General features: G+C 42.9%; 1 protein-coding gene across 1 annotated transcript; it reads left to right on the forward strand.

Annotated features, from left to right (window-relative positions):
• The first annotated feature begins 305 nt into the window (after positions 1 to 305).
• LOC138626910 (Krueppel-like factor 6) lies at positions 306 to 5,650 on the forward strand. Its single transcript, XM_069708902.1, has 4 exons — positions 306 to 613; positions 2,905 to 3,487; positions 4,318 to 4,441; positions 5,213 to 5,650. The coding sequence occupies exons 1-4, from the start codon at positions 512 to 514 to the stop codon at positions 5,262 to 5,264; spliced, it is 861 nt and encodes a 286-aa protein (XP_069565003.1). The 5' UTR covers positions 306 to 511; the 3' UTR covers positions 5,265 to 5,650.
• Positions 5,651 to 25,164: the final 19,514 nt, after the last annotated feature.

A 25,164-nucleotide genomic window follows, 5' to 3' on the forward strand; every position in this document is an offset into this window, starting at 1 on the left:
AGAAGCTGGAGCTCAGCTCACATTTGATTCAGTACAAAACTCAACTTCCTCGTTGTGGTAAGAGAGAAGTCCGAGTTATATAGCGCTCTAAAAATAGCCCGGATTTGGCCCAATGGGAGCCGGAGACGCTGCGAGCCGTGCACCAACCACAGCAGACAGGATGAGTGTGCTCCGGCTTCGCCATTGGCCAGAGGTGGTCTGGTAGGCGGGTGGTGCGCTCCTGAGAGCCCATTGGTAGACGTGCCGAAACGTAATGTAATCACATGGGGGTGGGTTTGTCTGTAATTTTGAATCGGGGGGGAAGTTTACAGTGCGCTGACGGACTTTTGGAGAGTTCAGTGTTGTGCGCTCTCGGTGCGTCACACGCTCAGACCCTCCGCTGGAAGTGCACGACTCCAAGACTGTATTATACATGCAAAACACAGCCAAGACTTCTCTCTGCAGACTACAGGCTTCGTTTCTTCTACAAGCTTGAATTCGCGTGTACTTGTGGCTGAATCTCAGGAGTGAAATGGATGTCATCCCCATGTGTAGCATCTTCCAGGAGCTCCAGATTGTGCACGACACCGGATACTTTTCTGCTTTACCGTCTCTGGAAGAGTACTGGCAGCAGGTAACGACTCGTTCCCTCCATCTGATTGCGCAGCTTGTCAGACGGTCCCGCAGCTCGCGTGTGATTGTTTGACAGGAGTGCGAGGAATGTGCGTAATTTCGGGGAACTTGTTTTGTTTTTTTCAGTGACAGCTGCGTGTGGAAGGTCCAAATGTCAAAGTTGTCCACGTTTAATGCGGAGCAACAGTTAATATCAGCTTCCCTGTTTAAACTCGGATTGCCTGCGTTTGTAGAGGAAGTGATGGACGTTTCATTAATGACAGATCCCGACGATTTTTGCATAACATTTACATTTGCTCTCATAGCATGCGGATCTCTTGTTATTCTTATATGTTAATGGACTTTACAAAACCACTGTAATATTTCGTATAATTCTTGTGTTTCCGTATGTTAAAACATGCCTGTAGCTGTTCTGTGGTGGTTTGCGGATGCACATGTTTCTGTAGATGATTTCGGCTCGTACTTGTTGGTTGTCAGAGGTAAATTAAATGAAAAAACACGCTGTGTTGCAGATTCAGCGACTGAATGGTGATCCGTGCGTCTTTGCGCGTTCGCTCTCCTCTCTCACTACCCCCTCTCTCTCTCTCTATCTCTCTCTCTGTCTGTCGCTCGCCCTCTGTCACACGCACACGCACACACACACACACACACACACACACACACACACACACACACACACACACATACGTGAGAGTGACAGACTGTCAGAGAGAGAATGAGAGCGAGGCTGATTTCTGTTCCAGTCTGGCTCGACCCGGCGGCCCCCTGGATGACAGAACAGAGGAGTTTTATACTAGGAGGGCGTAAAAGTCGCGTTTTGTTCGGGCTGGGAAATGAAATGAATTGTTCCACGCGCTCCACTCTTCTTCTGTCCGTCTCTCTCTCCGTCCATCAGATCTTTTCGGGCTCGGTTCCAAGTTGCCCTCCCAGGCATTTAAAGCTCGCCTGGGATTCATCCAGCTCTGCTGACGAGAAACATTTCAACTGAATGCATTCTCTCTCTCTCTCTCTCTCTCTCTCTCTCTCTCTCTCAGTCCCACATTACTAGACGTTCCCACAATGTTCCCACTTTAAACTAGAAAGGCTGTTTATAGTTACCTCTTCTTCTCCTATGGTAAAGTGCATCTACTGTATGGTTTATTGACATCTGATCATTCTTTACAGACATTTTGATATTGCAATAATATTAAAAAAAAAAAAAAAAAAGGTCTAATTTTAAAGGTGTTTCAAGCTTACATGGAGTGCACACTTCTTTTTTTTTTAAGTTCTGTGTTGTGATCAGTTCCTCCAGAGACAGGATATCCCACTCTTTAATTTTAGTACATTTCTTTTTTTTTAAACCTAGAGGAACAAAGCCAAACTTCATTCAAAGAATAGGTTTCAGAAGAGTCAGAAACGTATCTCGTGACGCCTCAGATCCATCGAGTGCCTCCAGGCTTGTGGTGTATGACTGACTCATTCACTTTTATTATAATAACATGTGGTTGCACATTGGAACGTGCATGATTGAGGAAACTGCACAGGCTCTGGTAGCGGCCTTTCGTGTCTGGCCCTGCGCTCGCCGACTGCAGAGGGTTAAGGAAGTGCTCTCTCACTTCCTTTTCACCGAAAAAATAGGCCCCACAATCCACAGCGGCTCGTGCAGTATTCATGCCAGGCTTTTTATGGACCCCCGTGAACCAGACCTCCCTCCTCTCGGTCCCTGGTGTGCTATGTTATTTCTAGCGATGCCTCCAAATGCATTATTAAATCCACATTATGTTGAATAATTGATAGATTTAAAAGATCTACAAGCACTTCCCTAACCCGTAGGGGTGGGTGGGAGGGTGGGGGGGGGGTCCCTGTAGCATATGTAAATTTCATGACCGACCTCTACACACACCTACACACAGTCACACACACGCAAGGCAGACGCACAACCGTGCATGCGGTAAGAGCACCTTGTTCTCGCATGCTCTCAGAAGGAAACGTGGTGCTTGTAATCTTCCCCGATACGGCCGCTCACGACGCACTTCACCATCCTCTGCATAGGACATTGTGTCTTGCCTCGTTCCTGCAGACGGAGAGGAAGCAGGGCCGGCGGTGTTACAGTGTCACAGCATTTCTTCCCCCCTGCTGCTGCTTCTAAGAATAAACCCAGAGCATGCAGGAGAACGCCAGAGTTTGTGCTTTCTGTAAAAACAAATGGCTTCTTGGTGGCTTTTAGGGACTTTCAGGTGTTGATGAGACGCGTTCGGTTTCAGGGCTCAGGCTCCGTGAACTCACTGCTATCTCGTGTTCCCTTCCACACAGACGTGCCTGGAGCTGGAGAGATACCTCCAGAGCGAGCCCTACGTCTCGGCCACGGACCTCAAGTTTGAGAACCAGGAGGATCTGTGGAGCAAGCTGATGCTCGCCTGCGGGGACAAGTCGAAAGAGTCGGACCCAAAGATCCCCCACATCAAGGAGGAGGAAGACAATCAGGACAGCCAGCACCTGGACGCCGGCGGCTTCAACTCGGACGCCAGCAGCGAGGCCTCAGACAGCTCCGAGGAGCTCTCCCCGACCCTCGACTTCTCCTCCGGCTCTTTGACTGACATTCTGGGCGACAGCGGCGAAGACCTGAGCTCCGCCATCATCAGCACGCCGCCGTCCTCGCCCGAGCTCGGCAAGGAGGGCTCGGTAGCCCAGGTGTGGAGCGGGATACAGACTGTGCTGCACTCGCCTGGGAAAATAAGGACTGGGGGGACGGAGAGGACCCTGGAGAGGTCGGGGCTGACCAGCGGGGAGGCGTCGCCCGACGGGAGGAGGCGGGTGCACAGGTGTCACTTCAACGGATGCAGGAAGGTGTACACCAAGAGCTCGCATCTCAAAGCACACCAGCGCACGCATACAGGTAAACACGCCTGACGGTGAAACCTCTGAAAATGAATTCAGGCGCTGATTTCTCGCTTTAATTCTCCCGCATACTTCGAGTAGTTTGTCATGAGGAATGCCCTCAACTGTGACCTAATTCACAGAGGAACGTGACTTCATGCAGGGAGGGGGGAGGGGGGCAGGGGGTGTTCTTATGTGGCCGAGCTGCACCCAGAGGATGTGGATCCTGAAAACAAATCAACAGTTCTCAGATTTGTCCGTGGGAAAACACTCAGAAACTCACCCGTTCAGATTCACTTCAAAAAGAAAAAGAGGGAGAGGAGAAATTATGGGAATCTGACATTTGCAGTGTTTTGTAAAAGGGGGGGGGGGGTTAAAAGTGTGAGCAGTTTCCCCTCGTCACCTTTGACCTCTGCCAGGCTTGTTTACAGCTGTGCCGCCCATTAGCAGAGAAAGTCGCATTCCTAGCATCCCTCTCCGGCCATGTTAGCCGCATGCTTTTTAATGGCCTCCAGGACCATTAGGAACAGTCGCTAGTGGTTTTTTCATGCAGCTTTCCTCCCCGTTACATAAGCCCTCTCCTCGAGCAGCTCCTTACAGCGAGCTGCATACCACAGCTCCTGAGACCAACGAGGCAAAGGGGTTGTTTTTCTCTTCAACTTACGGCAGTCAGCCTAATCTGCTTAGCACCTGCACAGGATCATATCCCACAAATCAGAAGTATAAAACCTACTCGTTCTGTAAATATCGGGAGAGGTGGCGTTTTAAAAATGTGATTTTAGAAATACTGAACGCGTATCTCTGCCGACATTTTTCCAATGAATGTTGTCTCTGTTTTGTTTTTTGAAGGCGAGAAGCCTTACAGGTGTTCGTGGGAGGGCTGCGAGTGGCGCTTTGCACGAAGCGACGAACTCACCAGACACTTCAGGAAGCACACCGGAGCGAAGCCATTTAAATGCAGTCACTGCGACAGGTGAGAGTTTCACAGAGTCTCCAAAAATGTTCGCGTCACCATCCCAAGACACCAAAAAATAAAAAAGTTTCTCAAACAAACTGCTGTAATTTAGCAGTTTGTTTGATCGCCCGCCTCCTTTGAATGACATCCAGAGTAATTCACCTTTCAAAAATGATTCTCATTCCCTCCTTCACCAACAAAGAGAAATGACGTGGTAGGTGGAGGCATGAATGAGGGTTCAGGATGGGGTGATGGATTGGGGTCGAGGTCAAGTTGGGTTGGATGGAAAGAAGAGTTGTTGCGCAATGAGATGAGGGACAGGTGAAATGGGGGATTGTTGGAGGGTTGAAGCCAGCGAGAAAAAGCACAGGGAGCAACGCATCAGTTGGGTCCTTCATCAATGACTGAATATCGTACAGAGAAGGAGGAACAGTTCAGGTCTGCGTCCTCGTCAAAGCAAACAGAAATTACTGATGGCCAATAAACAAACGTCAAAATGGATGCAAAGTTGATGCCGCCGGTGCGTTCATCGATGCAGATGAAACACAATCTGATTTAGTCTTTAATTTCCATTTATCACGTGTTTACTGTGAGGTGTTAGCATCGGAGCTAACTGTCTTTGAAGGATATGAGCACCAAGAGATTCGCCCCGTTTACCTCTTTTTTCTAACAATCAGTCGCTGAGGCAGCTTTACAAAGAAAAAAAAAAAAAAAAAAGTCAAATGTAAAAGTGTATTTTGATGTAAGAAACAATAACGTGTAAAAAACATCTTTTTTTTTTCTACTCAGGTGTTTCTCCCGCTCCGACCACCTGGCGCTACACATGAAGAGGCACATCTAAGATGGCCTCCGTGTGGAGAGTTCAGAGGGATGATTCGTGTTGATTGTCCTGACCTGTGACGGGGGGATCAGCGAGGCCGGTGTGTCCCGGGAGCGTTAACAAGGGGCACCGCCGTGTTCCAGTCGGTCGGAAGAACGTGAAGCAACGCAGGCTATTATTTGCGCCGTACTTAGTGCCTCCAACACCTCGCTGTGGAGATTGCTCTTGAAAGGCTTTTTTTTAACGGAGGAGCGGGAGGAGGAGGGTGGGGAGGGGGGAGAGAGAGAGAGAGAGAAAAAAATAATAATAATAAATTGGGGAAAAATCTGGGCGGAGAAGATGGGAAGAGACTCTTCTGTATGGCGTTCGACGCTTTTTTCCTGGAGGATTATGGGACTCTGGGGGGCGGGGGGAGGGGGGATGAGGTGGGGGGTGGTAGGGGGGTTCCTCCGTTGACAGTGTGTTTGCCTGTGCGCATGGGGACTGTGAGTGCCTGTGACTGGATGCCTGTGCTGGCTTTATGGCGCGGATGGAGCTTGCATTGTGGAGGTGGCGAGTGAATGACATGATGGACGATATACGAGGGAGGTCTTCTTCTTCTTCTTCTTCTTCTTTTTTTTAAGAGGGTGGGATGTTATCTGTTGTCTCACTGAGAATGAATGCAAGCAAAAACAAAAAAAAACAAAAAAAAAGGTTCCGTCTGTGTGGATTGACTCTGTGGGCTATATGGAGAGGAGTACGGGAGGGAAGGGGCGGGGGAGCCGTTTCGGTTAAGAGCACCCCCTATCTGCCTGGAGGTGAAACTACAGCTCCCTGTCCAAACGTGGGAGGTTGTTTTGTTTTAGTGCAGCTATTAAATGTGCAATGTATTATGTAGCCTGTCTCAAAAAAACATACACGCTATAAAAGCTCATTTTGTTGTCCATTGTGTAAGCTTTGTATCTTTAAAAGAAAGAGAAGAAAAAATACAACAATTGTACACAAAACAGTTATTGCCATTATAACAGACGTTGCATGGGATCTGGGGATGTGTTGCTCACCTGTTTGCTTATAGGACAGCAAAATTCCATTCAAGAGCAGCTACCTTCATAATTACTCAGTATCATAGCATTGTATAAAACACATAAGGCAGTCATTTTACTTTATTTTTTATTTTCTTGATAAGTTGGGGATACCACTATTGCTTAGCAACTGTCTTGATCGCGGGATTTGTGTTTCCTTTTCTTCACTTTTGCTTTTTTCTCTTTTGTTCTATCTGTAAATGCACTGTTGACCTTACTGATGCCTTATGTAAGTGGCCTTGTCCTGTTGAATAGATCACTCTCTTTCTCTCTCACACACACACACACACACACACACACACACACACACACACACACACACACACACACACACACCAAACGGCCATTGCGAATGCAGTAGTGCGTTATTGAATAGCTTTATAAAGGCTCGGATCCATACTGTTGCACCTTTTGCCCCTTTCTCTCGCGACACACTCCTCTAAACTCTTAAACATTAAAAAGAAAAAAAAATGTATATCAGCTTCATAATGACTGCCATTTTTACATTTCTGTGCATTCTTTGTTGAATAGATCATGAATATATCAGAATTAAAAATCATATTCTCTCCAAAAATGACGCAGATCTGACACAGAATTGTGGAGCACTTGAAAAAAGCGATTCACCTTTATAGAGGTTCACTACTATGTAGTATAAGATGGTGTTGGATGCACTTCAGATGAACTGTAACCTGCCGTCAAAGGTACAGAGTCTTGGAAACGTGTTCTCATTCAAATGTTGCGCGGTCAACCGCCGAGGTTGAGACAAATTAAGATTGACTGCAAAAGAACAAGATTTGACATCGGGGGCCCAATTATATCAGTTCATGTGTCAAAAGCTCAAAAGATTAAAAAAAAGGAGGACTCCTTTAAAGTAACGACAGCATTCTCAATCATGTTGTGATGTCGTTTGTTTCGGTAAGTGTCGAGTCAGTATCTTTACTCAGTCCTCGTTTAAACAACCCGTGATCTGACCAAACGGTACCAAAACCAGTCGGACCAGTTCGGCGTCGCTGTGCTGCAACTTCACTACATGCATGTTTTAACTTCCGTTACATGACCGCAACACACCCCTCTGTGGGCTGATAAAGTTCTCTGATCTCTCTTTTATTTTTTTCCCTTAATTCCCTTCAGGCCATAATTGGATGTTTTTAATAAATTCAGGAGCCAGAGTGTTTCTACTGGATAAATGTTGAGGAAGAACTTCATTCATTCATCTCTAACGTGATGTCTGCCACCTCAGTAGTGAACATCGCAGGTTAGCCTTGTTACGACTCAACACCTGTGCAGGTGAACCTGTTGAAAAGAAAAATCTAAGTCAGCAATGTTTCTTTTTACACTGAGAAATGTCCAAAATGCAAAGATAATGTTACATTGTGTAAACTATAAGAGAATTTTGTAAGGAAGCTTCTATTTTGAAAGGGTATGGGACCAAAATCAAAGTGCAGCGTGTTGTTTCTAAATATGAAAGACAAAAGGCTGAAGAATTATTGTAAAATAGATGCACTCCATTCTCCTTCATTTTCTTTTGTAACATTTTCTGTTTTTGATTTTTTTTTTATTCTTTTTTTTTTTGTTGAGAAAATCAAAAACAATTCGAGCAAATGTACATTTTAAAACAGCATCAATAGCGCCTACACCTGTGGCCTATCATCTTTCACAATAAAAAGAAAAAAAACAACAACAACAACAAAAAAAACTACTTTTCAGACGTGAATTGTTCGGGACACTTGAATTGTCATCATTTTGCATTCTGGTGCCCGCTAAGTATTATTTTAATTTTTTTTATTTGCCATGTGATTTCTTTCTCTCAACTTTTCAAAGACCTGCGAAGATGCCCTATCTTTAGCTAGAGAATCTTTATTGGATAAACATTGAAAATATGAGGCTCTATTTTTGTTTGTTTTATGGCATAACAAGATTTTTTCATTTTGGAATTGTTTTGTAAAATAGTTTCTGTATGAATGTATTTTTTATTGGAAAATGGATAAAAAAGACTTTATTGGTTCTACATGTGGTTTTGTTTTTTCTTTCCCCTCGTCCTCCCCGTGAGACGCTCAACCAGGAAAATGCTTGTTTGGCGGGATATTCGCTTCGTTTCCCAGAGGAGAAATTACTTCTGTTGCCCCACTTAAAACCCCACAGAGGTCAAAGGTCAGAGTCCGGACCGTACCAGCAGGGATTCAGGGACTTAAAGCCACATGGTTTGAGTGTTTTTTGAGAAAACTACATTAAATTATTATTCCAGTTCATTTAAAATTGAGTGTTGTTTGTTTTGGTTTGGAATAAAAATCCCCGTGTGGTGTTATTTAGTATTTCTGTCCCGCTGGGTAGTTTTTAGAAAGTGTTACTCATACAGGAGTAAATCTTTGTTGGGCACTATTTTCAGCGGCAGGATAACACACATTTTGTGCTCAGTGAGTAATTGCGGCAGCTCGACGGGTGTGTGTGTGGAAGTGAGTCAAATTAAACGACAGTGCGTCTTCATGCTAATGAAGTAACACGTCACCCGGCGCTTTATGGAGAAAACAATGGAGCTCTGTGGGACACATCGGGCTTTGTAGATCCGTGAAGGTCGAGTCAGAGACGTGCAGACGTATCTCCGAACTGCCGAGCAACATGTTGAATTGAAGTCCAACAGGTAGCAAAGATCAACAGATGATTCGACAGGTTTTTAGCAAACCAGCTGGCACCTAGTATACTTGTAGACGTGCATGAACACACAGGAGGATTCAGCAGTAGATGCTCAGTTCTCTTTTTAAATGTAGATAAAATGGTTCAGATAAGTTTGGGCCTTCCTGTGTGGGGTTTGCATCTTCTTCCTGTGCCAATGGATGGATGGCTCAGATACTCCAGAAAAAAACCCCAGCATTGACTCATTTACAGCCGTCACTGCTGCCCTGTTTTGTTTCAGGTTTCACTGTGACGATGTCACCGTGTTCCCGGATCTCAGTAATTACTTTCCTGAGTTAACATGATTGATAGAAATGATGGTCGAAGCTGTCACAAACAAGATGAACATCTTTCTTCAGAAATACAGTCATCTCAGGATTCAGAACTCCCTACAGTAGCTAGCTGGAATACTTACACCATATAATAATCTGATTTAAAAAAAAGTGTTTATTCTTGCAGATTTATTAGTGATCAGGAAGCTGAGATGAAAAGCTTTATCCCAAGTTCAACATTAGAACAACGACGTGAGCTGGTCGGAGGAATGTGCATTGTGAGGACAATCTGTTCCTCCTGCTCCAGCCAACAGCTCAGTGTTTTCATCTTACTCTCCAAGAAATTTATGCAAATGAAGTTGTGGCACAAACAAATCCCTGATAAGAGCTGAGCACACTACACAGACAAATAGCCTCTTCATCTCCGATTGCAAGCACAAAGTGCCTCAGCCTTAACGCTGCTCCGCCGAGCCTGCCACGCTGCATGCCCCAAAGCCCCCAAATAATTGAAGCGCTCTCAAGAGGGGTTTGTTTTTCTTCCTTTCTGTCTGTCTTTAAAAAATATATATTTATTAGTATTTTAATTCAAATCACCAGAACATAAAATTGTAATATCATAAAATAAACAAGAAAAGAAATCAGACTAAGGGAGATAAAAAAAATTTAACAAAAGAATCAGTCTGATTTTCCGACATAGAAACCGGGACGTATTAATATATTTGTAGATATTTTCTTGTACAGCTTCCATGTACCGGGGATTTGGCCACAATCTTGTCACTGTCAATTGTCTTGTGGGCAAAATGTAGAAATTAGTCTTAATTAAAAAAGCATGACTGTGACAGACTCAAACTGCCCTTATTTTTCTTTCTCCGGAGGTATCAGACATCCCACTGTGTCCACAATTAAAGACAGGTTTGGTCAATTTAGCCCCCCGCTGAGAACTTGAATAAGAAACACTCTATGGCAATTTTAAGTGAGTTTTTCACCCATTTCCACTTAGTTACACCAGAGCTGCTGTGATGGGATGCTTTGTCAAGATATTCCTTCAACATAGGCGTCTACATAGTCATTTCAAATACTAATCTTTTTTGTAAAGAACCAACTTAATGTGGTCGCAGCGAGATAATAAAGATAACTGGCCAGATGAGATCGTTCATTCAAAAGCGTTGTGAAGGTTTGAGCGGGAATAAATAACAACACAACCAATAGCGACGTCACTCCCTAGACGATGTCGTTGTTAAACAGAGAAAAACTCAAGTATGTCCACATATCTCAGTCTGAAATTTAAATACAACTATTAAACCTGGTGAGACTGTCCATTAACTGATCTCCTGCATTACACATATGCACCAGGCAGCAAAACAAAATCATTAACCTGAGCAATAAAACGTAGCAGTATTAATATGAGGGTATGAATTTAAGGAATGTAAGAGCATCTCTACGCTGCGACACAGCTGCCGTCCTGCATCTGAGACTCGGAGAGCTTCTTCCTGAACGACAGCTGGGCCACCGGCAGGATTTTAATAATGATGCTGTCGTGAATCCAACTCCCCCCTCAATGCAACCCCATCACCAAAAATACTTACAAATGTTTTGGTTATTATGTGTGAAAATACTCAGGCCTGAAAAAAAAATCAAATTTGTTCGTGTTTGAAGAATATAAATTTGAACTCACGTAACTCGCCACAACAACCTGTTACTCCAGTTTCTACTGCTGCAAAACGTTTCTACTGCAACCATTCTGGTGCGTCTAAATTCAGGGATTTATGTGAGAAGTTTTGACATTATCATTTGAAGTTTCTTCAATTGTTCAATTCAGGTCAGAAATGATACATTTGTTCACTTAAATACTTCAAATTTTGACCTGCTGTTTTTCATGCATTTGACAAGCAGTCGTTCGAATGTCTTTATTTGATAGACCCGTTTTTCTGTAGCATCTTACAGCCCCTGGTTTGTAAGTACTATATAGTTTACACGGGTCGGCCCCGGGTGGGTTTTCAACCCCACCCCCCACCCCCTTCTCCCCAAGCCTGAGCTGAGTTAATGCTTTGCTCTGTTTGAACATCTGCCCCGGTTGAAGCTTCAGCAAATTCACAGAATGTATTCACATTCACAGCTATCAGCGAAGTGAATGAGAACATTCAAGGTCGACCGGGAGAACGACATCTTCCCCAGAGCAAGGTTTCACACACACACACACACACACACACACACACACACACACACACACACACACACACACACACACACACACACACACACACACACACACACACACACACACACACATCTCCCCCTCCTCAGAGCTCATATGTCCTGTGGGGCTGTGGGGGGGAGGAGGGGAGGTTGCTTGTTAAACCTGAAGGAAAGTGGAGGTCGGCGACCCCAGATGGGGAAGGTCGTCCGTCAAGTCCTCGTCACCTGGAAACCTTCCGGCTGGTTTTCATTCATATTCGGACACAAAAAAAGCCGAAAGCGAGTCCAGCTGATTTATACACGTTCTCCAATTTACGCTTTTGAATAAAAAATATAATATTTTTTTCGGACATTGAAAAATGAGGTTTCGATTCATGAGAGTCTTGGTTAACGTTTGCTCCTGATTGTTATTTTTTTAATTATAATATACATTATTTGCAATCTGGTATCAGGATAAAACGTGAAATAGACACGCCGGTCCACTACGGCAAAAACGTGAGATAGCCACGCTTTGCGCTGTCTAGGCGTGAAAGTAGCATGTTTTCCTGTAGTGGACAAAAATGGAACCTACTGCGCGCTTAGAGCCACGTGATTTACAGGAAAATGTTACTTTTATAAAAAAAATATATATTATTTCATTTATTTATTTGGTAACTTTTTAAAGCGTGAATGACTTTTTCATTTCCACTTTCCGCCCTGATATCTTCCACTCCTGCAGGAAGAGCATCAAACTGAATTCCACTGCAAGAGACGTGCAGCTGTTTGGCCTTTTGACCTCCGTGTCCATCATGAATCGCAGAGATGACATCAGGAAAGGGGCTATTGACCGGGCTTTAACAGAATGTGGACCGTCAGTCCTATAATATAGTTCCCATATCTGCACCAGAAACCTGATGTAGCAGCCTCACGGCTGAGGTCTGGTTACGGTCGCATTAAGTTTAAGTAAACTAAATCGAATTGGTCTTCATCATGTTGGGGTTGAAGGGTGACGAGTTTTACGTCATGCTTTTTTCCTTTTTTAACTTGTGACAAAATATATAATGATATTAGCATTTTATATTTCTGAAGGCAGACTACAGTTGGATCTAGATTTGGAAGAAGACAAGCGATATTGGTTTTAATGCAATCCCACCAAAGCATTCTTGTCCCTGCATATGCAGCACTGCGGACGCTGGATGGTTTTTCCAACCCATACATGTACAGACAGTGATGAAGAGGTCTGGAGGTTTGAGGGGGCTTGGGCTCTGGCCAGACTCCGAGTATGGCGCCTGATGGATGGGCATTCCTCAGCTTTCCTCCCCCTCGGACTAACCCTCCTCCTCCTCCCCTCCTCCCACCCCCCCACTCCCCTCCCCTCAGGTGATGAACAAGCTCATTACTATGGCGCACTGATAAAAGGAGGCCATTATCTTTTCACGGCGCACTTTGAACTCTGACAGAGGAATCTACTCCTCCTCGTCTCCTTGCCTCTGGTTACGTAATGCGGTCACGGCAGGGTGAAGTAGGTGGCTCGCCGCCAATGTTTTCAGTGCATCCCACGCTGGAACCCCCCCCCCCCCCCCCCCGTCCCTGAGATGCCGTCCCGGCCGCATACGCCGAATGCTAGCTCGCCAGTGAACCAAGTCTATCTCTGTCTTAATCGTGCCACACGATGTCTCTGTCGACAGAGGTGAAATCTGTCATTAAGAAAGTCTGCAAACAAGAGCATGCTTTTGTTCGAGCCACGCCTTTATGTTTAAGAATATTTCATCCTTTTATTGTTGTGCAAACCTTTGTGTGAACTGTTAAAAATACTTGTATTTGTCTGCAGAAGGCTCAAACAGTTTCCCTCCCAGTGATGCTTTTATTGCAGCATGAAAGAACAGCAATCATCAGCCATTATTCTACTTCTAAATTCAAACAAAAAACGGAAGTTATTCAATTTGATCCACTTATCTAAGCATAGAGTTACTGTAGATGAAATTGAGGGACTTTGGAGTCGTTTTAGATCAGGACGGCCTTCAAATCACACATAAAGCAAGTCGGTAAGACGGCCTCCTTTTACATGCACATTATTGTCAAAGTCAGAAACATCCTGTCTCAGAGCGGCTCTGATAAACTAGTCCATGCATTTGTTATTTCCAGGCGGGACTACTGTAATTGCTTATTATCAGAACGTCCCAGTCACTCTGTGAAAAAGCCTCCAGTTGACCTGAAATGCTGCAGCGAGAGCGCTGACAGGATTTAGCCAAAAAGATCATATTTCTCAAATATAAGCTTCTCTTCATTGGCTTAAGAGTAGAATATAAAATTCTTCTCCTGACATACAAAGCCCTAAATGACCACGCTCCGTCATATCTCATGATAAGAGTAACGGGGGACGACCTCATCGTGCCCCGTTATCCCAACAGGGCACTTTGCTCTCGGTGTGAAGGCCTTACTGTGATTCCTAGAGTTTAGTTGGAGCCTTCAGCGATCAGGCGTTAAGTTATTTGCCTGACTGCATTCATCTAAACACACCACAGCTCTGGATATTATTAGAGAATCGACTCTGCTTGAGTGCTGACTTTTATCTAAACAAAGAAAAGTAAAACAAGTACATTTTGGGCTTTAACTTTCTATTTTCATTTGTTTTAGTTAGACAAACCTAACTAATTGAATTTGGTTGTTTTACAGGTACTTGCTAAAAAAAAAAAAAAAAAAAAACATGTTTTATAGTTTGCTTGCTAACACTGTAAAAAGTAGTTTGTGACTTTTCACAGAAGCCTGTATGAAAAAAGTGAACTTCATTTGTTGCCCATTTAGAAGCAAATTATGAATCATATCAGTGCAAAATCTTCCTTTTCCAAGTTACTCTATAAGTGGAAACCGACCGTTTTCATGAGCATTGTGTTATTTATAGATCTCCTTTGATAAGGAACCACAGTGTCTGAATAATAACAGAATAAACAGCTTAAAAGGTCTGTGACAGAAGCAGAGTAACAGGTTCAAACACTAACTCACACTTTAAAGGAAGGATATTCTTCAGTGACCTCGTTTGTAGTCATCAACACAAACAGCATTCATTCATGTTTAATGTCAACCAACAACACACAGTTACCGCAGCGTGTTTGACTACAAACAAAATGAATCACGAGCCGTCAAATAAAGGAGATTAAAAGAGAATTTAAAAACTTCAAGACATATGAAAATGTACATTTTAGGAGCTGCATCAAACAAAGCATTTTTGTTTGTTTGTTTTTTGCATGTGATATTATAGCAAAGTCAGAAATCAAAGTTTCATTTTGGATATGTACACAAACTAGTTTTCAAAACAAAAATGTTTTTCTGAGGGTATAAATGATGTCTTCCCTAAAAAAAAAAAAAAAAAAAGTAATTCTCCTTTTGAAAAAAAAAAAAGAAAAATTAATAATAGAGAATATGTCTAGGAATTTATGTTGTGAAGCAAAACAAACTGTAAGCTGGTGTTCTCACCATTTGCTTACAGAATATGAAACAGCCCCCCAAGGTTAGAAACATGTAAATACCTTAAGAATGGGACGATGAACTGAAAATACAGTTTTTCTTTTCAACAGTATTTTGGCAACAGAACGTGTCCCTGAAGCCAGAGCGGTTACTGAGGCTCTGTTTGGCAGTGCTGTTGTGTCCTTAAAGTAACCGTGAGTGTCTTTGAGGCAGACAGTGAATTCATTTACAAAGTATGTCAGCGTTTATTCATCCTAACAGTCACTCGCACTGGAGGCTTTCAGCACTGTAACCCACCAGGGAAACGACGCTTGGTTTTGGTCTCAGAAATAGGGAAAGACAATGAAGCTAGGAGCTCTGCAGCTGGACAAAAGAAAAATAGGCACCTATCCTTTAGAAGAATCATGCTTCATCGAATTGAGACTACAAAACAGAAAGAAAACAAAAAAAAGGGTGGAATGACCCTTTAAAATGATCCTCATCCTCATCACCTGAAAATAAATATGCAGATTTATGGATTCTTTTTTGTAAAACACACTCAGGAGTTTTTTTGTTTCATCTGCATGTAGCGTCTGCAGACCCTCCTGTCAGGCTGCAAACCTTTGAAGTGAAACCGAGGGCTAAAAAGTGAACAAAGTGAATACTGCTGAATGCACAGTAACAACTGAAGACAACGCAAGAGGATCATCTCCGAGCTGACGGAGCCTCTCAAACTTTACAACTGCAAAAGCTGAGTTTTGGACCTAAAAGGGGAATTTGTAGACCTTCATCTCCGGTTTAAACGCTGCCCGAGTGACGAACGCCTCGATGCTGACTTCTGGTGAAAAACTCACTTGAATGCAGAAAAAAACTGAAACCCCAACACATTCTGCAAATCTTCATCAAGGTCAAAGCAACTTTTCTCTCCTCGTTCACAAAAAGAATCCATAAACACACCATCCCAAACACACACACACACACACACACACACACACACACACACACACACACACACACACACACACACACACACACACACACACACACACACACACACACACACACACACGGGAAAAAAAACTCCCTCACACACACTCGCACCTCTTTCCCCGAAGGTTTGTAAAGCCCTGTTTGAATTCACCTATCACCATGACAACTACTCTCTCTTTACTGGCTGTGCCCGTGGGAGGTTTTCGCCCAGCCTTTTCTAATTTCACACTGTGTGGATATCTCCATTCAGTAATTACAATCCCATCCATTCTCATTTTCCCTGTCCAGACAATGTGCCCTGGATATACACTTAAAAAAAAAAATACATCTCTTGCCTCCGTATACACACACACACACACACACACACACTGTTCCTGCACAAACACACGAGTATAGCCCCCTGTGTTCGTGGACACATAGAGAACACAGAGGGAGTGTGTGTGTGTGTGTGTGTGTGTGTGTGTGTGTGTGTGTGTGTGTGTGTGTGTGTGTGTGTGTGTGTGTGTGTGTGTGTGTGTGTGTGTGTGTGTGTGTGTTTGTGAGTGTGTGTGAGGCAGAGATAGAGGGAGAGAGACAGATGTGAACTGTCACAACTCCTAATTCGCCAACGCACACAATCACGTACAAGAGCATCACTCTCAAAATCCAATTACAAGCCGACCTCCAGTTTGTAAAGTTGGACTCATTTTTAAAAAAGTTAATAATTGCGAAATAATAGCAGCTCAGATCAATATGATTTGTCCTGCAAGCAGGCAGCAACAGATAACCAGTCAGAGCAGATATAGAAATAAGAAGAAATAAGTTGTTGAGGATGTAGGAGACGGTGAGCTGATATAAGACATTATTTTCTACTTAGAGACACCTTGGAGTTCTTCATCATGGTGTTTTCAACCACGGCAAAGCGTGAAATACACATGCCGGTCCACTACAGAAAAAAACGTGAGATAGTCACGCTTTGCGCTGCCTAGGCGTGAAAGTTACACGCTTTCCTGTAGTGAGACGTGATTTATAGGAAAAAGGAAACTTTATGCAAAAACTCGTGGTTGGGGTTTAGAAAACAAAAAACAACTCAAGGAAAACAAACTCATCGTCCCGTGTGACAGTTTATGACTAATGCCACCAAAACGTCCAACTACCGCCAAACAAATGTCCTTTGTTGCCTCTGTTGTGGGACGTTGGTCACATGATCACCTGTCACTTTACATGTACATACTTTCAAAACGTGTAACTTTCCCACCTATCCAGCTCACGTTTCATCATGCAGTGGACCGGGCGTGTCTATTTCACGCTTTGCCTGAAGGGCACACACACATACTGGTAGCATACGGTGCATGTCACAGCACCTACTGTACACCAGGTGTTATGTAAGGCTCCACCCCCTTCCCGACGCCCCCCCCCCCCCCCCGGCCCTCCCCAGGGCGGCTCGACAGTGTCGTCCTCGGATGACATCCATTTATTTGGATGTACCGCTGTCGTATTTCCAGTGTCAACACATCACAGGTCTCCTGCATTTTTATTCCTTTTTGTCCGGAGTTTAGTAAACTCGCTGCACGGTGACGACCGCTGCAGCCTGCGGCGGTTCGAGTGACGTCAAATAAAGGAACCCGACGTCTTTTGATAAAAATGTATATTCGATTTCAGTCATTTCATTTTTGTTAGTTTCAGTCAACAAACAGACGTCTGTGATTCCTTCATCTCATTTTTTCCCCCATTTTTGTGTTAAAAACGTCGTCTAATCACTTTTGGGACGACAGCTGTTGCCATCTTTTATGTACGGTAACCATGGTTACGGGTGTTATTTTTGCCGATTGACCTCAGAGGTCTGCTCTGCAAAGACACAACGCGATCGCAAACCGCTTGTTGTCTCCGCTGAAGATCAGCAACTAATTCGCTGAGATGATTCACGCGCTCGTTTACTAAAACACTGTTCGCTGTCCGGGTTAACGTGCAAGAACATTTACGCAGTGATATTTCTTTAGCAAACATGTACAGGAGGATTTAAAGTGAATTGTTGCGTTTAATGCTGGAGCTTATTCATTGACCCTGATTAGGACACAAACAGCTGCCTGAAAGTAACATTAATGTTTCATCCACATTAATTACTGAACGTTGCATTAGCTTTTAGCTAATAATAATAATAATAATTAGCTTTTTTTTAATATAAATACTGTGGTGTTATCTGCATGTTTGCAGTAATTTCATGATGATTTTATCTCACATTTTATCTCATTAAACAAATATCCTTACATATCTCCATCTCCATTTTGTGCACTCATGTGATGACAACAAGAAGAAAGTCCTGAAAAATGTTAACCAAACCCTTTTTTCCAAAAAGCCTTATGTTTCACAAAATAAATGATCAAATCCATTTTCCAATTCACATGTGCTGTAATGTGCATTGATATATTCAAAGCCAAGACTGACACATTGAACCGGTATTAAAACCTTCGTTGGCTCACAGATGGATTTAACGCTTTGATTTAAACGAAGACATTACCGAAGTCTCCAAGTGGCAGAAAAGTTTCTACGTAATAGGAAAAGTTTCAAAAAATCTAATTTGAAGTTCATGTTTGAATCATTTGCAAACATTGGAGCACATGAGACCTCTATTTAGAGTTATGATGGGATAACAACACTGCACTGTCATTATTTTCCATCAGTGGGTCCTGCAGGTTTAAATCCCTGTTTTCATCGATAATAATCCCTTATGATGAGACTTTTATATCTTTTATTCTTTCTATACATGTATGATACTGCATGTGCATGCGAGACAATTCTTATATTTTGCACCACCATCTGTTTTTAGCTAGACACTCACATTAAGTGCAAATATTTAAATCCTGACTCATTAGCAGACTTCTCCAAAGAGGCATTTTCCTCACGCCGAACGACAAAAGGAGGAAGGATGTGACCTCAGTTTATCGGTTTATTTTCCCAAAGATCCGCCTCGCTTCTTGTTTACAGCTCGGCTCGCCTGTTCTCAGGATTCCCGGGAGACTCGCGTTGCAACAAACTACCGCGTTACATGTAAACATCGGCCCGGCTTAACTGGTGTTTACCCCACAACTCTTTTAGGTCATCGCCGAGTCCCCTCTCCCAAGTCGGGTGCTTGAGCAGATATCAACACTGATACACCGGCAGGGGTGGAGCTCCGGGTGGAGAACTGGGAGGCGGGAGGTCATTCTGGTGGCTTAAAAAGTTGGTCGTCAAATAATCAGATCTGGGAAATGTTTTGGCTGCACAGTAAGCTTGAGCGTTCCTCCCCCTCGAAGTCTGGAAAACAATTCAATTCACCGCCCACAGTCTAAAACAAAACTTATCTGTGATTTGATATCTGATTACATCTGATGCTATTCTAAAAGAGGATTTATTTCACAGATCGGCTGACAGATACTTCTTGTTTAGACAGGCTCATGCCTATCCATCTAAGTTCTACTAGAAGAGATTATGTCGGTGTGATGTTGGCTTCACCTATAGGCGTGAGAAATACATGCATATAAGACCGGGGTTGAAGAAAGAAGCCGTGTTACAAAAAGTCATGACAGAGGTCACGCCACGAAGTACAAACAGTGATAAAGTCTGAGTGCGGAGGAATGTTGGTATATAAAAAGTGAATGTAGCTTCCAGATCTGAAAAGTGAGGCCGATGGAGAAATGCCTTAAACTGCAAAACCACCGAGGGCCTCTAGGGGCTGGCTCTAAAAGGGCTCCGGCTCCATAGACTCCCATTCAACTTCTCTCATGAAATACAAAGGCAATAACTTCTTTTCCACGAGTCGTTATGGTGTTTTTAGTTAAATTCCCTTCTTATGACCTGTTTTCTGGCCGTCCATCTGAAAATAATTCCATCATTAATTAGATATTAGACCTCAAAAAGCTGTATGTTTGGGGGCCGCTTGGATCCGACCAGGGTTTGGTGTCCTGGAGAAATGAATGTGCATTTCATTTCAGAAATCTTTTCAAAACCAAGTAGTTTTATTCCTTAAGCTAAACCAACCAGCTAAGTTAAAATGTGACACATCGAGTGTGTCACATTTGAACCACTGTCTTGATTTTTTTTTTCTGGATGAAACGAGTAGAACTGAGCAAGTAGGGTTGCACACACGGATAGACACACTAATGTTACAGAGAGCTGTGTTGATTTTAATGTATTTCACAGATAACTTGTTATTTATAGGTTCTTTTCACAGTTTCTTCTGCAGAGGATGCAGGAGTTTAACTCATGAGCATACAAACACGATCAATGTCAAGCCTGCTGCAAACATGAAAATGTACAATTGCACGACCTTAACTTGGAGCGCATGGAGGGAATCAGAAACCTGACTTTGGCTTGAATGACGCAACCAGAGCTTCATCTCTAACGTGGATTTCTTCGTCTCCTAGAGGTGCGAAGGAATGCAGCTTTTTCCTTTGTTTGCTTCAAGTACAATTAGTTTGTTTAATTAATTTTACAGTATCTCTCTCTAGATTTGAAAAACACCGTCATGTAACGGCAGATCAAATGTTTTTATCTTTATTCTGACGGGGTCAAAGGTTGTGACACGGATGTTTTGCCCAGAAAACTATTAACCCCTCGCTTGCTCTGCACAAAACACGTACGCTCGACTGACAAACACGTGCAGAGGAAAATTTAATTGCGCGTGAAACCCTGCCACATTTTGACATGTTTCCCACCCACCGACGCTCCAAATATTTGGCCACCCCCCTCCCCCGCAAAACTCCATACCAAAGCCGTGTAAACAACATGTCATTTTCACGCCTTTTGATCACGGAGCTATTCTGAGTGAACCTCCCGAGGGTTGGGACGGGGGGTACAAGGTGCAGAGGCGATGCTCTGGTGGAATGATAAGAGTTTTTTTTTTCTCTCTCTCTTTCACTTTTTAGGATTGAGGTTTTGAAAAGGAATAATAAAACAACTGTCAGCTAATTGGCAAGAGGAGTGCACTATGGAGGAATAAATACAAAAAAAAAAAAAAAAAAACTACAAAGTGACTCCACAAGGGAAATGTAGAGAGCTACACAGTAAGCACACACACACACACACACACACACACACACACACACACACACACACACACACACACACACACACACACACACACACACACACACACACACACACACATGCACTGAAGGGTTTTAAGGCCATTCTCCTGTTGCAGAAAAATCCCTCCTCGAAGACTTTTATGATTTCATTGTTCAATTTTTCATTGTATTTCTTTTTTTCCGGAGCGACGCAGACAGATAGAGAGTCTTAATGCTGCAGTAAATCTCCGTCTGAAGAAGTTCAACTTTGAGCGACGAGTCTGACGGCGACAACCAGACCTGAATCTGACTGCCGCTGCAGAAAACGTCGTGAGCGGTTGACAGCAGGTACGCTCAGCTAAACTGTCGGTCACAAAGGATGCATCTACAATTTAAACACCAAATCATGAATCCTGGGCTGCTTTTCGTGGTCCGTCAGTGTTGGCAGCTGCAAACACAATCAAGTTACCATTTAAAACTCGTCTGTAGGTTTATTCTGCAGTTCGTCTGCCACACGTTTGAATGGTTGTATCCTGTTTATTGCAGTTTTCATGGTAATATAAATGTAACTGAGTGAAATCTGTTTACAGTACATGGCGTTATATTTGCATTGCAGGCACACACATACAGAAAACCTCAACACCCACACATGCACCTGCAGGGCCACTAAATTTATGCACCAGCGTACAAACATGTAAATCACTCACACATCGACGGCACTCAGGAAAAAGCTTTTTCCACGTTCTTTTCTTGGATCATATCACGTCAGCTATCACACGGCGGAGGACGCATTTACTCTCTTTTCCGTCGTGCTAATAATACGCTATCGTCTGGCCGAACCACAAATGCACCGCTCATGGCCATAATCTTGTTGTCAGCTGTCTCGCACTGTGGATGACGTGCAGACACTCAAAGCCATTTGGCATGTAGGGCTGAGATCCCCAAAGCTGCAGCTTAATTGGATTTTGAAATATGGTGCGTGCGCGTTCATCTGTGGGTGTATGCGCGTATGCATGCGTCGGTATTTCTGCACATCTGACGAGCGTGCGTGTGTGTACGCTCACGTCTGACACATAAAACAAATGGCTGTCAGGTGAAACCCTCACAAATTACATCTATTCAGGCGCACAGAAAGGCAGCTAAACAGCTTGTGTTTTGACTTCATCTAATCGATTTGGAAAGGGTTTCATCAGCTCAGGATTTGGGAATTTGACTTCCTCCTTTAGACAGCTAGAAGAAGCACAAAATCCTTCAACTTGACTAAAGGAAGCAATAATGAGAATTACACTTTAATTTATGGGTTAAGAAAATTTTACATTTTAGATAATTGTCAATGTCATTCAGCCAAAATAAAAGAGCGCTCTAAAAAAAAAAGTGGAAAAAGGACTTTTACTTGCAATCTAATAACAAGTTAAAGGTCAAATTTAGCCACTGCATGAATGTAGTGGTGTAAAAATAAGATTTCTCTTTGAAACGTCGTGCGGGAATAAAAGAACGATCGAATAAAGTAACAGACTCTCAAACCCGTACTTAAGTAGAGTATTTGCGTAAATGCAGCCGGGTTTTGTTGCTCTAAAAGCATGAAATCATCTAAATTGAAAGCAGTTGCCTTACCAATAGCAAATGTGTGTTTTCACTTTCCCATTTCCCACGTGCATGTGTTCACTCTTGCATGCATGAGAGTTCATAAACCCTAAAATGAAAGGTATGAGATAGCTGGGTGGAAGCTTGCCAGTGTGTGAGATAGAAGTGGACGCTCCGCTGCCTCTCGGAGAGACAAGGGAGCCGGCGTCTTGTCTGTATTCACCCAAACACCGTTACCTGGTCTCTCTGGAATTCATCTTCACCCTGTTGACTACAAAACAGAGGAGTGTGTGAGCGGGCCTCCAGAAGGAGGCATCCCGGTGACAGGTTTTCAGGCTGGGATGGTGCACAGTGTGGAAGGAAGTGGCTGGTTATTTGTCTCCCAACTGTTTGACAGAAGATTGAACGGTTTGTGAGAAACTGAGGAGTGAGAGACAGAGGAAGTAATCCGCCACTTATTAAGGATTGAAGATGCTTTTTTTTTTTTGACCGAGGAAATAGACTCATATTCCCGCAGACTTTCACAAACTTCAGTGAATGTGAGAGAAAGAAAAAAAACCTAAAGAAACAGATTCACAGTGGAGAAGTTTTCCATCTGCAAACCCACAAAGAAGTAAAGAAAAAGCAGCTGTTTCAAAAAAGGTTATTCAACAGGCTGTGAAGAGTCTGCGAGTGGCTGCAGATGTAAAAATTAATCCACCACAAAGCTTCTCTCTAATCTAAAGAAAAAGCAGACATTCCCACATTCCCCATGAAATGTCCTAGAAAGAAGTTTTTCACAGAGGCAGTTGGAAAGTTTTCGATCTTTGGTCTTTGGCTGTGAAGAGAAAGAGGACGTACTCGTGAATAGAACAGATAATAGAATAAAAACCAGGAGTCGATCGCGAGCAGTAAGTGAATGCAGTTGAGTAACGCAGAATGACGACACTGTTTAAGCTTTTGTAGGAACCTACGATTGTCCTGAATTGAATTTCAATTTGTTCTCTGATGAGTCCAAACAAAGAATGCAAATACAGTTATATTAACCTAATCTAGCACACTTTCCTTTTTGAAGTTTTGAAGTTACCTTTTATTTAACAAGAGACTGGCGTAATTGTGATTGGTCCTCACGTATATATATCATTTTTCTTCCATTTCCCAGCATGCCTTCTATTCTTAGTAACTTTTAAGAATATACTTTTAAGACAAAAATATGCAGTTTGGGAACATTTCAATGAAGACAAACTCAGATAACCTACATAAATATAAATATAGCTCCAACTACACTATAAAAAATATCTATCTAGCCCGCAGACAAATTGTTTGCATACATAGAAATGAGATCCTGCCGGCATCACTGAAAAATAAATGTCGCGCCGACAAAAGTAATTCTTGGGTTCATTAAATCGTTTGAGATGTTTAAACTAATGAAGGCCTTAACTGGGTTTGTGTCAGATCCGAAAACGCATAAAGGTGTAATTTGTGGAACCGTCACATGGGTTATATGACAAGTTGTTCATGAGAAGAAATGAAGGTCTTTTCTACTCCGTCCTCACCCCGTCCCTGAAGCACAAACATATCGATCGAATCTTTCGACGATAAACTCAACCGTGAAAATGTCTGATTTTAAAACCAGCGCAGTCTCCTAGTTTTGTGCTTTAATTCAATCCTGCAGATTTCCTGCTCACTGAATACGGTAGAGTTTGTTTTCTTTTCTCTCACCAGAAGTATTCAATCTTGGCAGAAAGCACCAGAAGGATAGGAAGCGACAGAGATAGGGCTATAGATAGATGGAGGGATACAGGAAGGAGAGGGAGACGGAGTTTTCCTGACTTTCCCGGAAGCCATCTGTCTTTGTTTGAAGAGTATGACTGCTGACAGGTTGCTGTGATAGAGACATAAACAAACAGGAGGATCACAGCTCCTTATCTCTGCTCATTTCTCCTCCCTAACAAGACAAACACCAGCTATCCTGTCATGTTGACTGTGTATGCATGTGTTAGAGCAGCGGCTTTGTGTGTGTGTGTGTGTGTGTGTGTGTGTGTGTGTGTGTGTGTGTGTGTGTGTGTGTGTGTGTGTGTGTGTGTGTGTGTGTGTGTGTGTGTGTGTGTGTGTGTGTGTGTGTGTTCATGTTACTGTGTGTGGTACAGTAAGGCTTGACCAGACGGATGTGCATATTTTAAGAAGCATGATGCAAATCCAGAGAAATACAACTACAGAGCAGGCGGGTGCAGAGAGAGGAGTGTTCATTTTTCTGTGGAAATCTTGTTGTAAGTTTAAATGCAGCTCATCTGAGTTATATTAAATGTGATATAGTTGTCCGACCCTGTCAGAAATGATGTGTTTATACTTGATCTGAGCAGCAGGGGTGTGATGAAGTTGGTGAAGACATACATTTTTAGTGAGATCTGCTTTAATAAGGAAGCAACGCTGAATGCAGCAATTTACTGTCTCTGTTTCAAATTAAAAGTGGCACTTTCAAATTAAAAGCCCTTTTGACCAAGTCTTATCAAAAAAGTCTCTTCAGAAAGATATTAATACATATGTACGTGACTTAAAAACAATTAGGATTTTACCTGGAATGCATAAAACAATAAATACAATATGTAATGTTACATGTAAATATGACAATCACTAAAAATGTTGCAGAAAAAAAGAAGTAAGTTATCACAACAATATGAAATCAATCATGACTTCGTGAGAAAGTGGGCTACGGGATATA

The sequence above is a fragment of the Brachyistius frenatus genome, unplaced genomic scaffold (genome assembly GCF_029030835.1).
Source record: "Brachyistius frenatus isolate BFR_SWC_R1_liver_20210118 unplaced genomic scaffold, ASM2903083v1 Contig_79, whole genome shotgun sequence".
Classification (NCBI taxonomy): Eukaryota; Metazoa; Chordata; class Actinopteri; family Embiotocidae; genus Brachyistius; species Brachyistius frenatus.